The sequence below is a fragment of the Microcaecilia unicolor genome, chromosome 6 (genome assembly GCF_901765095.1).
Source record: "Microcaecilia unicolor chromosome 6, aMicUni1.1, whole genome shotgun sequence".
NCBI classification, from domain to species: Eukaryota; Metazoa; Chordata; class Amphibia; order Gymnophiona; family Siphonopidae; genus Microcaecilia; species Microcaecilia unicolor.
The window spans coordinates 74,795,818-74,809,969 of NC_044036.1; the positions used below are offsets into that span (position 1 = coordinate 74,795,818).

Below are 14,152 nucleotides of genomic sequence, written 5' to 3' on the forward strand. Positions count from 1 at the left end.
TAAGAGCTAAGACAAGTACAGCAGTGAAGATTTGATATTTTAATATGGGCAAGCAGCCTTGTATCTAACTTATATACTAATTTTTGTATCCATGTCAAAATTAGAGGCACATATTTTATGTTACACTAGTACTCTATAAGAAAAGTAGGAACCTATATTTTCTTTATAGAATACAGGCATCTAAAAAGTGCCCAGGATTATAGAATTACCCATACCTCCAACCCCGCCGCAGCCTAGTAAGTAGGTAGCAGTGGGTGTGGCTTTACTTGGGTGACCGCTTCTGCAGAGGAGGGGAAGGTGGGGGCATGGGGCGGGGTTTAGATTTTCGTCCCGGCCTGCCCCGCGCGCGCCGCCTTTCTCTTCTGCTCCGTCCTCCGACAGTGACCATGGCGGTGTATAGCAAGTACCTGACGGCTCGGAATTCGTCCGTGGCCGGCGCCGCCTGTCTGTTGCTGTACCTGCTCAACAAGCGACGGAGAGCGGCTTCCTCACATGGGTAAGCGCCGCTTCCCGTCTCGGGGCGGCGGGGGACGGGCTGTCCGCGGTCTTCTCTTTCCGCCATCGCCTTTGCAAGTTCGAGTGTACAACGGGTCAGGCCGACAGCTGTGACAATGCCAAAAAACATCTTTCCTGGCAACCGTCCGGCCTAAAGAGCATCAGTGTGTGGTGGTTACTGCCCCCAGCACTTGCTGCTGTGCTGGAGTACATAGAGCGCTTTGGTAGTTTATTGAATACTGGCACCTCGTCTGTCTCTCGTATTGGAGCGCCGGGACTTAGATTGCATCCTTGGACTTCTCATTGGGTGTAGGTGTACTGTATATGTTATTACTTATGTAGATCAAAGGTGTGACCAAGATTAAGGATTTAATTTGTTTCTAAGAAGCTATCCTTTGTATACATTTATTTTTAATCAGCATTGATAATTAATAAGATGATTGGTACTGCTGTTTTAATGTGAAAGATTGGTAGCGCTATTCCCAGGTTCCTTTTGCGTTATCGTATTTGAGTTTCATATTCTTTTGAAATAAAAGCTTTATATTTTATGATTGGGCATAACACTCATTTCAAGTTTTTCTTTGCGTTAAGTGCTTTACTGTGATGTTTAGCATACTGGTAGAGGTCCGTTTCAGATCTGCCTAGATTCCTAGTGCTTCAAGTTGCAAATCAGGAGGAGAAGTTTTCTGGGAATTTAAATTGTTTTCTTTATAATGGCATAAAAAGAAAAAGTAGGATCGATCATAATGATTTATACTTTCATTCAACTAAATGAATTATGGCTAAGTATTTCAGATTTGAAATACAAGGGCAAGTAGCTCTAATTTCAGGTAGGTGTCTGTAAATACACTTTACAAGATAGAAAACAAAATAGTGATCTTTCCAATAAACCAGTGTGAAAATTGTTACTGAATGCATATGTATTGCATTCAGCACAAGTAAAGTGATCTTGAACAAAATACAATAAATAAAATGCACCCATTTGACACTCTAGTTGAAAGCTTCACAAAGTGCGAGACATAATAGTTACACACAAAACAATAATTATGAAACATTAATAAAAACATAAAAATCATAAAACATCTCCTTGTTTTACTAGCCCCAGGGGAAGAGCAAATGATATAGAATGCACTGGAGTAGCCTAATGGTTAGTGTAGTGGGCTGAGAACCTGGGGAGCTGGATTCCCACTGTTGCTCCTTGTGACTCTGGGCAAGTCATTTAACCCTCTCTTGCCCCAGAAACAAAAACTAGGATTGTGAGCCTGCTAGGGACAGAGAAAGTACCTGTATATGATAAATGTAAACCGCTTTGGTTGTACCACAGAAAGGCAGTATGTGTAATCCATGACCCTTTCTTGCTACCGGATTGAGGTTAATCCAGCAGTTGAGGAGTATACCACTTGCAAGCTATGGAATTTTTGCAACTAGTATTTACCGATGGAAACAGTTACTTGCTTGTCCCTGGCCATTGTACTGTATCTTGACTATATGAAATTTTGTAACTGAACAGCAACAGTTAGTATTCCCCCCCTTTTTTTGTTTTGATTGTTTAGGTTTCATATATGTCAATCCTACAATAATGTATATAGTATTTTCTTTTCATTTTGTTAGCATTTTATTTATACTCCTTCCATACTCAGTTGTTGATTCTGATGTTAGAAATCCTGTGAATCATTCTCATCCTTTATGAATGAGTTCTCTGTCATGTAACATCCATTCTGTATCCACCAGCAATTAATGACTGGGGGTGGGGGGGGGGGGAGGAGTTGCACATAGTCATTCCATCTCTTATCAGTCTAACATTGTACCTACCAGGAGCACTGCCAGAAACAGCATTCTAAAATTAAGAGACTTTGGAGTCTAAGGTTATCATGACAATAAAAGCTTCAGTACGACCAATTATTGATTCAAAGTTCATTTCTCTGTGCTTCAGATTAAAAAAAAAAAGGCTGTCATAGGGCCTGTATGGTTTGGGGTGGCTGCCGGTTCCAGCTTTTAGCACCTGAACACAGAGAAAGCAAGGGGTGGTGGAGGACTGAAATTAATTCTGGTTTTCAGTGTGTTCGATGAATATTGACTTTTTTGATTAAAATAAATTGCTTGCAAGGACTATTTGCTGGCTCTGTCATATGACAGGTTTTTAAAATAGAATAATTTAGTAACTATTTTGCATAAGGATTGTGCAACAAAAGACAAAACACCAAAAAAAATTTTTTTTGAATACAAAACACAACATTTTCCACAAGCTGAAAAAGTCCTGGTTAGGCTATACGTATACTCATGCTAGTCCCACCAAGTCTGAATCATACAGCGTGAAACTAGAAGGAAAAAGGCCTCAAAGACCTCCAGGATAATGTATATCTTATAGAGATGACCTGATCAACTTGATCTTCTCTTCATCATTGGCCAGAAAAAACCTTCCAGACTTCTTCCTATTCCACTATTTTTTATTTATGTTTCAATATTTTCAGTTGCTTTCTGTACTTTTGTGCACGCTTGGTATAGCCTCTAATATGATGACAACTCAAAACGTGCTAATCTATAGATTAACAAGAGGGACTGCAGTAATACGCCTCAATACAAGGTAGTAAGGTACGGACACTTATTTATTTATTGCATTTATCTTTCAAGGTCAGTATTTCCTGTTGTCAGCACTGAGAAATCTTGTGCTGTGCCGTGCTATCTTCACCCCTTTTGCCCCCAAGCCGACGGTGGCCAGCGTTTCGCACTGCTGCTTCAGGGTCTTGGCGACTGGGCTACTTCTGCAGGCGAGACAGAAAAAACAAGCGGTTACTACCAGTTCACACCCCACTGCAACCCTGACAGGATGCCCACCATCACATTACTTGGAACAGTCACAGATTCACTTCACTGTGCTTCACATGACATCTGACACACTCAATGGGATCTGCACAATAGAGCTATCATGACGTCAGACGCTGTCAAACTAACAACCAATTACAAGCGATGCCTTGGATTAGAAAGAATGGCACCACTCTATGCGGGAATTCAGGCCTATCGGCTCAAGGGAGTGTAATTTATATATCCACTTCTGCTCCTGCTGTAGTAAAATCCGCCGATGGTCTCCTCCTCTCGGGGAGCAGAACACTGCTTGCAAAACCACACATTTTAAATCAGAAAAAGTGTGTTGATGTTGAGTACAGTGTGACACTAGAGGCAATCCAATCCTCCCAGTCTATATGGCACTCTTATGCTCTGCCAGACAGACTGAGAGGTTATTTGAAGTCTGGCCCACATAAAGTTTGTTACACAGGCAAGTGAGGCAATAAATGACATGACTCGATTTGCGGGACATACTCGCTCTGAGGGCATAACCTCTCCGGTCAAAGTGGTTAACAAAAGTTGAAGTCTCTTCCATAATCGAACAAAAGGCACAGTTGCTGCATTTAGAGTGGCCCGAATTAACTAAAGGCTGTCCGATTGCTGTAGCAGGATCAGGTAATACAGCAAGGCTCAGAAATTCCTTTAAATTCTTGGTTCTGCTGTAGGCAAAATGGATATAGGTGTCTTTGAACAGAGGCATGGTCCGTATCAATGACCAACGTTTCCTTAAGATGGATGCTACACGTGGTGAGACTGGATTATATTGCATAACGTATGTCAGTACATCGTTGTCACAGATTTAGGTAAAAGCAATAGATCACGATGATTGAAACGCGCATGGCGATATGCAGTGCGCACAACTTGTTCAGGGTATCCTCGCACTAACAATTTATCTGTCAAATCTCTTGATTGTTGCTTGAAGTCATGATCCCTGGAACATAAAGGTGGTGCCTTAAAAATTGGGAAAAGGGCAGACTATTTTTCAGTGTCCTAGGATGGCAGCTCTCATAATACAGAAAGGTGCTTCTATCTGTCTGCTTATGAAAAATAGTTGTTGTGAAGCTGTCCTCGGTGTTCCTTACCAATACATCCAGAAAGGATATTTCCCACAGATCCATGTGTAAAGGAAAGTGGATACGAGGGTGACATTTATTCAAATTAGAAACAAATTAATGTAACTCAGGTTCCTCTCCAGTCCACAGTAAAAATATGTTGTCAATGAATTGGAAACAGAAAAAGCAACACTGGACCTTCAGGGTTGGGATAAGCAAAGTCCTCCTTTACTGAAAGATAGACCCGACACGGGCCGCGTGTTTCGTCGCACTAGCGCCTGCCTCAGGGGTCAGAGAGTCCTGAATATGTCTTTCATAAAGATGTATGTCAAAAAAAATGATTGAAATACAATGCTTGTTCTTAGCGAGGAACTTGTGGAGCAGGTTCTTCGCATCGACCCTTTAAGTGCAGTGCAAACCTCTCAGCACTGCACTCAAAGGGTCGCTGCCAAGAACCTGCTCCGCAAGTTCCTTGCTAAGAACAAGCATTGTATTTCGATCGTTTTTTTGATGACATATATATCTTTATGAAAGACATATTCAGGACTCTCAGACCCCTGAGGCAGGCGCTAGTGCACCGAAACATCTTTCATTAAAGCAGGACTTTGCTTATCCCAACCCTGAAGGCCAAGTGTTGCTTTTTTTATTTCTGTGTTGGTTTGTATACTGCTTTACCCTCTCTTTTGTGATCTTATCGTCAGTGAATTGGACCCACAAGCCCACATTTTTATACAATGCAGCAGTGTAAATAAATTTCTGTTCAAAGACCCGCATATACAGATTGGCCACCGAGGGAGCCATCGTGGCTCCCATCGCAACTCCGGAGATGTGCTGATACAGTGTGTTTTCAAATAGAAGCATTTTTTATGGTGTTTTGTATTCTAGCGATTTGACATTTCCACACCCGACTTGATTGAACTTTTAGTGGATTCAACAAAAGACAGATACAAGTTTATTGTAAGACGTTTCTTCAAAAAGCAGCAGCTTGGAGGATAACTGGCTGTAATCTGAAGGATTTTCCCTTTATGTGGCTGGACCTACTTGGTTATCACTTATGTTCAGAACTCAGTTTAGTTCATACATAGCATGAAATACCAATGTTAAAGGAATGTTAACCTTACAAGAACCGTTCAGGAATACAAACATTCAAAATCATTGAGGTCAGAAGGCAGGCCTTTTTGTGTCTTATTGGTTAGAGACATCAGGGATGCAGAAATGAGCTACATGCTGTGGCAGGAACAATTCATTAGAATAGGATATTCATGTTGGGTAATAGGCCATGTCCCAGTGCCATCTGAATTGTTTGTTTCTTGGAAGTTTCCCTTCTACCAGTGGATTAATTTTGTTATCTTGGTTTCATTATAGATTTGCATTTGACATTTGCCCAATAAATTTCATTTGTTCTTTGGTCGGGTTTCTACAGTTTAAGGCAACTTTTCTTAATTCCTCATTGTTTGGATAATGAGATGTTATACTTACTATATCATGCATATATAACCACTTGCCTGGATTGTTTTGTTATCTGTGCTGGCCTGCCTCAATTCAGCCTTTAACAGTCACAGTCTCTGCAGAATACTGCTGCCCATTTTTTTGTGTAGGGCCAAACGTTGGGATTCTGTTACCGCACTTTTTCATAGGTTGAATTGAATACAGGCTTACAGTCCACGCCTGTATTCAGTTCAAAATTGTAGTGGTAACATTTTAAGGCCCTTCATGATGGTACCCCAGACTATTTAGCTCGCTGCACTATTCTCTACATTCTTCCCTCGCCTATTCATTCATGTTGGGAATTTATAAGGTCCTCTGCCTTCTTTTTTTTTTTTTTTTTTGACATCTTATCATTGGAGCAACCTACCTTTAGACCTACAGTCCGAATGCTCATTAGAAATGTTAAAAAAAAATTTGAAGACTTATCTGTTTACTTCTGTTTTTAGTATGGGCTAGTACTGTCAAGCACTATATATAAGTACATAAATAATGCCATACTGGGAAAAGACCAAAGGTCCATCGAGCCCAGCATCCTGTCCCCGACAGCGGCCAATCCAGGTCAATGGCACCTGGCAAGCTACCCAAACGTACAAACATTTTATACATGTTATTCCCGAACTTGTGGATTTTTCCCAAGTCCATTTAATAGCGGTCTGTGGACTTGTCCTTTAGGAAACTGTCCAACCCCTTTTTAAACTCCACCAAGCTAACCACCTTCACTACGTTCTCCGGCAGCGAATTCCAGAGTTTAATTATGCGTTGGGTGAAGAATTATTTTCTCCTATTTGTTTTAAATTTACTACACTGTAGTTTCATCACATGCCCCTTGTCCTAGTATTTTTGGAAAGTGTGAACAGACGCTTCACATCCACCTGTTCCACTCCACTCATTATTTTATATACCTCTATCATGTCTCCCCTCTCTCCAAGCTGAAAAGCCCTTGCCTCCTTAGTCTTTCTTCATAGGGAAGTCGTCCCATTCCCGCTATCATTTTAGTCGCCCTTCGCTGCACCTTTTCCAATTCTACTATATCTTTCTTGAGATGCAGCGACCAGAATTGAACACAGTACTCAAGGTGCAGTCGTACCATGGAGCAATACAACGGCATTATCACATCCTCACACCTGTTCTCCATACCTTTCCTAATAATACCCAACATTCTATTTACTTTCCTAGCCGCAGCAGCACACTGAGCAGAAGGTTTCAGTGTATTAACAACGACACCCAGATTCCTTTTTTTGGTCTGTAACTCCTAATGTGGAACCTTGCATGATGTAGCTATAATTCAGGTTCTTTTCCCCACATGCATCACCTTGCACTTGTTCACATTAAACGTCATCTGCTATTTAGCTGCCCAGTCTCCCAGTCTTGTAAGATCCTTCTGTAATTTTTCACAATCCTGTCGCGAGTTAACGACTTTGAATAACTTTGTGTCATCAGCAAATTTAATTACCTCACTAGTTACTCCCATCTCTAAATGTTTATAAATATATTAAAAAGCAGCGGTCCTAGCACTGACCCCTGAGGAACCCCACTAACTACCCTTCTCCATTGTGAATACTGCCCATTTAACCCCACTCTCTGTTTCCTATCCTTCAACCAGTTTTTAATCCACAAAAGGACATTTCCTCCTATCCCATGACCCTCCAATTTCCTCTGTAGCCTTTCATATGAGGTACCTTGTCAAACGTCTTTTGAAAATCCAGATACACAATGTCAACCGGCTCCCCTTTGGCCACATGTTTGTTTACTCCTTCAAAGAATTGAAGTAAATTGGTCAGACAAGATTTCCCCACACTAAAGCCATGCTGACTTGGTCTCAGTAATCCATGTCCTTGGATGTGCTCTGTAATTTTGTTTTTAATAATACCATCTACCATTTTGCCCGGCACCGACGTCAGACTCACCGTTCTATAATTTCCCGGATCTCCCCTGGAACCTTTTAAAAAAAATTGACGTTACATTGGCCACCCTCCAGTCTTCCGGTATCACGCTCTATTTTAAGGATAAATTGCATATCACTAACAGTAGCTGCACAAGCTCATTTTTCAGTTCTATCAGTAATCTAGGATGAATACCATCCGGTCCAGGCGCGTCAGTTAGCTATTTTTGTAGAGACTTGTATATATATTTTTTATTTTTAATAATTCTCCTGTTTTTAATAGTAGACAGGTTAGGTATGATGTCTTCTTGTGTGTTTGTGTTCTGTCCTATCTTATTTTGGCATTCCTTTCTTTTGCTACTATTTTTTGTAAATCACTGAGATGTGGGTTTGTTCATGAGTTGGCGATTTAATCAAATTCCTGAATAAACATAGGGTTGAGGATAGAAAGGGATTATCTGATGTTATGAGGCCCTTTTACTAAGCTACTTTAAGCAGCTAATGCTGTTTTACTTCTCGTTAGATATAAGCTTGCATCTGTCCTAACCTCTAATACATGTTAGAACATCAATTGTGGGAAGGTGGCGTTATCTGGTGATGTTTTAGTGCAGAGTTTGCCTTTCTGCGAATTCCAGCTGGCGGAAGAGCCATGATTCCCTTGGCGTACTGGTGCCAGTTTTTAGCAGGCACCAAGTTAGATGCCTCTCTTACATCATTGAGGGCTTAGTGCTTCTCAGAGGTTGGTGCCTCTACACTGTTTGCCCAAAGACTCTGCCACTTGGGAGCACAGAGGCGCATTGAGAGAATCTAAGAGTGAACTCTGATGTTTTCAGCTTGATAGGAAAGTGAAAGACCAAAGTTAAAGTGTCTACCCCAATTGCTCCGGGCCCGATGGACAAGCATGTAGTACCATCAGCATCCAAGGGACTGTCCAGTGCTCACTTGCTTTCTGCTATTGGCGCCTCAGTGAGCTGTCCTGAATGCACTCCTCCTCCTTTTGCTTGTGGTTTAGATGGAGGGTCCATGGTCTTTCTTTTTCCCATCTGAGGACTGCAGGGTAATTTGACTTCTCAAGTAGTTTCTCTAAATTATCTAATGTTTTACGAGCCATCAATACTCAGCTATCGGGAGATCCAGGATGTTACATTAAGACTTTATATGCAGGGGACACTCAAGGCAGTTATTTCTTAGAAGGTATCCTTTCCCAGGAAGTAGTTGAAAAGTTTGTTAATGTGGATTCTAATATTGCAGTCTTGGATAAACGAGCTGCTTTGGTTGAAATGCTGTCTACAGGCTGCTTCAGTCACAGCAATTAAAGATTTCTTATGCTATTAATTTAAAACTTGAAATGATGGAAAATGCCAGTAGAGCGAGGAATCTGCATTTTCTGAATTTTCCTTGAATATATTTATCACCTGAGATTTTATTGGTTACAAATTATTACTTATCTGATAAGCAGTGGCTTCCCCCATGAGCTTCTCTTTGCTCTGGGATTGGTAGCATGAAATGTTGCTACCATTTGGGTTTCTTCTAGGTACTTTGTGACCTGGATTGGCCACTATACTGGGTTTGATGGACCGTTGGTCTGACCCAGAATGGCTATTCTTATCTTCTAACAGATCAACAGGCGGTAGATAAATTGGTAACACTAGAGGTGGATTTAACTGCTTTTCTTGAGGATACTCAAGCTGTTATAAATACTAGATTTACCTTACTTTGGGCAATGAGAGAGAGAGAAGTCATTGATTTTAAAATGTTTTCAGAAGAAAGATATGAACGTTTGTTCTTGATATCCTTGTGTTTATTTACGTTCCAGGGTAAAGAATACATTTTTGAGATTCATTACAGTTAGAGCAATTTCTTAAGGTCATGAGAAGTAATTCTTTGAGTTATTGAGTAATTAGTCTACACCATATATATATATATATGGTTGATTTCTGAATTGTTATTCTCGGCTTTACTTTTTGTAATGACCCCCTCCCCCCCCCCGCCCCATGAAATTAAATTTCTGTACATTTTTCCAAGTTTAGTTTTTTTGTTTGTTTTTTTTATTAACCTTTTGTACACAGCTACCAGTGTGTCAAAAATCTGGGCTAGCTGCTTAATGTGGCTAGTCAGTGTGATGGGTGGAGCAGAGGCATAGCCATTCATGACAGCACAGAGGTTGTTCCTTGCATGCTAGCTGTCATGTCTGCAGGTAGTGCAGCCTTGTTACTGGTAGCATGGCCATGGCCCTTTCAACAAGGTTTCCCTCCTCCCAGTCCCTTCCTCCTCCCCAACATCCAATTTTCTACCCTGACACGCCTCCAGTCCAATTCTCTGACCTCCCCAAGCCTCTGATGGCATATCCTTCTGATCCCTCAAACCCTCCTGTAAAAACATTCAGGAGGTCTTTTTAATGAGCTAGGGTAGGATGAGTCCCTCCTCAGCTCCTGCCTGTCTAGTTCTGGCTCATCAAATGGCCACCATGGTCCTTAGTAATAATCTTGCAGTACTACCTTTAGGTGCCAGCCTTCCATATAAGGAGGCAGTGTGACTGTATTTTCCAACGTTCACCTCTGGGTAAGGCCCGGAGTTGATGGGGCTGGCAAGGGTTTGGATGACCATTGGATTTTGGGTTGGAGTAGAGGCATGCCAGTTTTGGAGGGGAAGGGTGTTGGGAGTCTTGCAGCCCTGGTATGTTTGTTGAGTATTTATTTTAAACATAAGTGCCGGTCAAGGTATGAATATTTTGCTCATGAAAAATAAATTATATATGTAAAGTAAATAAAAATATACAATACATAATAGAAGGGAAAATTAGGGGCTGAAAGTGCATTAAGATTTACAGGTACCATAACTTAATGCTGGTCTTTACTACCCAGTAACTGCAAATCTAACAACTAGTGGGAGCGTTTCTGGTATTTTTGTATTTAGGTAATACATTAATATTCCCATTAGTGTGCAGTACCTGCACATGGGAGCATTTAGTGCCTCCTATTTAGGAGGAGTCAATGGTTCCCCATTACTGTTCACTAACTGGCTATTGCATTAAGTGTAGTGGGCTACCTGGATAACACTTCCATACCCATTCCCCATTCATGTCATGCCCCCAAACAGAGAAATTCTGAAAAATTAAGTAACACGTGGTGTTATGGCGCAGTAACAGACAAACTACCACAAAATGTGGTTATGCGGTAGCCTGTTTCTGCACCTTAACCTCCTGCCCCTTAGAAAGCTTTTTTGTTTTTCTGTGGTGTAGGGGTGGTGATTCTGATAAGTCCATTGTTTAAGGATTGATAATTTATGTTTTAGTGTTTAATTTTTAGAAGATATTTGAGTAGGTATTTTTTGTTATTTTATATATATACTAGTGAAAAAGGCCCGTTTCTGACACATATGAAACGGGCGCTAGCAAGGTTTTCGTCGGAGTGTTCTCCGCACGAGGCACCCGCCGCCGCCGCACGATGCCACTGCCCCCCCCCCCCCCGCTGCCATCCCACCCTACCGTCTCGTAGTTTTGCTGGCGGGGGAACTGAAATCCCGCCAGCAGAAGTCCTCTGTTGTGTGCTGTGCTGACTCCGACGTGATCTTCAGCATTGCTAGCCTGTGCAGGGCGGGGTTCTTTGCATCTGACGTCCAGACGCACAGAAGCCCTGCCTGCAGAGGCTAGTAATGCTGAAGATCACGCCGGAGTCAGAAGACAGGACTTGTTCTTGCGGGGTTTCGGGTTCCCCGGCGGCAAAGCTACGCGTTGGTGGTTGGGTAGGAGTGGGATTGGTTGTTGCTTTGCTTATTTTGTTGGCTTTTTTTCATGGGTGGGTTGATGGAGGGGCAGCGCGGGGGTGGGTGTTGCATGTTGGAGTGGGGCTTCTTGTTTTTTGTTGTTTTTCGTGGTTGGCTTTGGGTGGGTGTTGGACATCCAGGGTCCCTACTCCTTCCCCTGCTTGTTTGCAATTCATTCGTTGTCACCCGGGCCTTAACATTCTGTGGGCAAAGTTTGTGAAGTCACAGCACAACGTTAAAGGGTTCGTTTGTCGTCATGACGTTTGACGCGTGGGCGGGGCACAAAGTCATAGTGGGATGGCTTCACCACCATGAAGTTACGAACCCTTTATCGTTGTGCTCTGAGTTCAGAACCTTTGTCCTCAGAACGTTGAGGGTGCGTTTTATTATAGTAGATATATATTTTTTTTTTTTTGGGGGGGGGGGGGTAAATGTGGGCAAAAAACATTGTTGGATCCATGGTATAGAAATTTAAGTAATGATATGCATATTCATTGTGGATATCCTGAAAACCTGACTGGCTGGAGAGGAGAGGTTTGGGAACACCTGCATAGTGAGTGGAGCCTTTTGAACAGAACTCCTGTGCTGGTTTAATTTCTGGCCTGTGCTTCCTAGCTACCGGTTGCTGTCACCATAGTGGAGTTGAGGAGCAGCTTCTGCTGTGGGAAGAAAGGTCCATAGTAATGGCAGTTTGGGGAAGGGCAATAATTAGGGAAGCTATCATGCTTGGAGGAGTAGCCGAGTAGAGGTTAGAGCAGCGGACTGAGATTCAGGGAAATCAAATTCCAATGATGCTTGATGTCACTTAACCCTCCGGTGCTTCAGGTACCAACTTAATATGCCCATTGGTGGCAAGGACATGCTGTCCCTGAATGTAGTAACTTGCCTTCAGCTACTACTGAAAAGCTGTAACCTAATTCCTACAAAATGTATCCTCTGTGTCCTTTTTAAGTACTCCTAACAACACATACATCTATGGTTGAAAATAGCTAATTTAATTGGTAATGATGGTAAACTGAGAATTCATGTAAGTGTCTATATGTAAATGAAGTGTGTAACCCCACGGGCTTGTGCAGGTCAAAACGAGAGGCATGGACCAGACAGTAGGGTAAAACTCCAATAAAACACAGACTGGGAGTCGGCAGAAAGTTTAACGGTGCAGTCTTTTTTTTTTTTTTTTTTTTTTTTTGTAGTGTACACTTTATTTGTTCAGGCACCCAGAGCCAACACGAGATAAGCAGACATCTGCCTTCAAGCTAACCAGGTGTAGCCAAATGAAAAAGTCTTTTCCCTAAAATACTTCCAGGGGTTCCAGTCCAGGAAAATACTCTGCCCTCTTTGGCAATCAGGCTAATTTATTCAGCCAAAACTCCAAAAGAGAGTGGGCAGTGCAAGCAGAGCTTTTAAAGTAAATGAAAAGAAAATAAGTCCAGCACAGCTCTGCAGCTAACAATTGTAACTTCAAACAAATATAAGTTCCATATCATCTGTTGACTCAAAACTCAGGCAAGCAGTTTGAGGTACGGAAAGTTTCAGCATGCTTCACAGCATTTAAGAAACAACTTTGTGAGCCAGGAGCACCACACCTGTCCCTCTTATGGATCTCTCTCTCTCCAGTAGAAACAGTAATGGAGAAATCTGCCCCAAGGGTATATAAAGCCCCACCAATCCTTCCAAACTAATGAGCAACAACAGGAGATTCCTTGTCATCAGCAGCAGATGACTCCATTAACTGATGGGTTGTAGCCGCCTACCAGCAGGTGGAGATAGAGAACACTGAAAAACCACAGTGACCCTTGGACGGCTAGCCCCAACTGCCTTCAGTATTTCTCTATCTCCCAGCAGGTGTGGGCGTAGCTTGATCAGCTCCTGGATTTCTGCCTGGGGTGGCTCCTGTGCTTTGCCAGTTGAGCAGGGGTGTTGTGGCTGGTGGTGCCCACTTTAAAGGCATATAGGTTTGCCCTTTCCCTGCCTTACCCATTCCCCCTCCTCCTGGAGTCCCTCTGTTGCTGCCTGCCTCCAACTTTCCTCACAGCATTAAAAACAAAAGAGCACGCTGTTACTGCATGGCTGTTCTGAGGCTTTCTCCAGAGATTCTGGTTCTGTTCAGCTTGACTGGAGCTCGTTGACTCGGTCTTTTGCGGTGAGAGTGGTGCCCAGCTCCTCCGGGGAGGTCCCACGGATGCTGTTCAGAACGGGGTAAGTTTTGGCGCGAAGCCGCCATTTTATTGCTATTTTTCCGTCCAGATGGACGATGGCTGCTGAGGGAGTTAAGCACTGTTCCCAGTGTGGTAAGCGCAGATCAGCAGCGGGGCTGTGCAAAACGTGCTCCTTAGAGGCGCGTGCTAGTACAAGCGATGATTCTTCCCGCTCAATGGAGCTGGCAGCGGGCGCCATTTTGGAAGCACCGCATGTCTCGACTATTTGCACTGAAGTGCCAACTTTGAAGAGATCCTGCAGGGCGGTTATAGATGCTGGTTAGTTGCAAATCTGGCAGTATTATGTCCAGAATAATTTATCTTTATATATATATATATATATATATATATATATATATATATATATATACACTTTAAAAAAATGCTAAAGTGTTTTAAATTGTTTTAAATGTGCTCAGACCATACCG

At 42.3% G+C, this 14,152-nt stretch overlaps 1 protein-coding gene across 1 annotated transcript in view; it reads left to right on the plus strand.

Moving 5' to 3' along the window:
• The first annotated feature begins 344 nt into the window (after nt 1-344).
• Nucleotides 345-14,152, plus strand: part of ABCD3 (ATP binding cassette subfamily D member 3) — a 147,390-nt gene continuing 133,582 nt past the window's right edge. Inside the window, exon 1 of the mRNA XM_030208506.1 lies at nt 345-496. Within this exon, the coding sequence (XP_030064366.1) occupies nt 387-496 (110 nt within the window). The 5' untranslated portion in view covers nt 345-386. The remainder of the gene's footprint in view (nt 497-14,152) is intronic.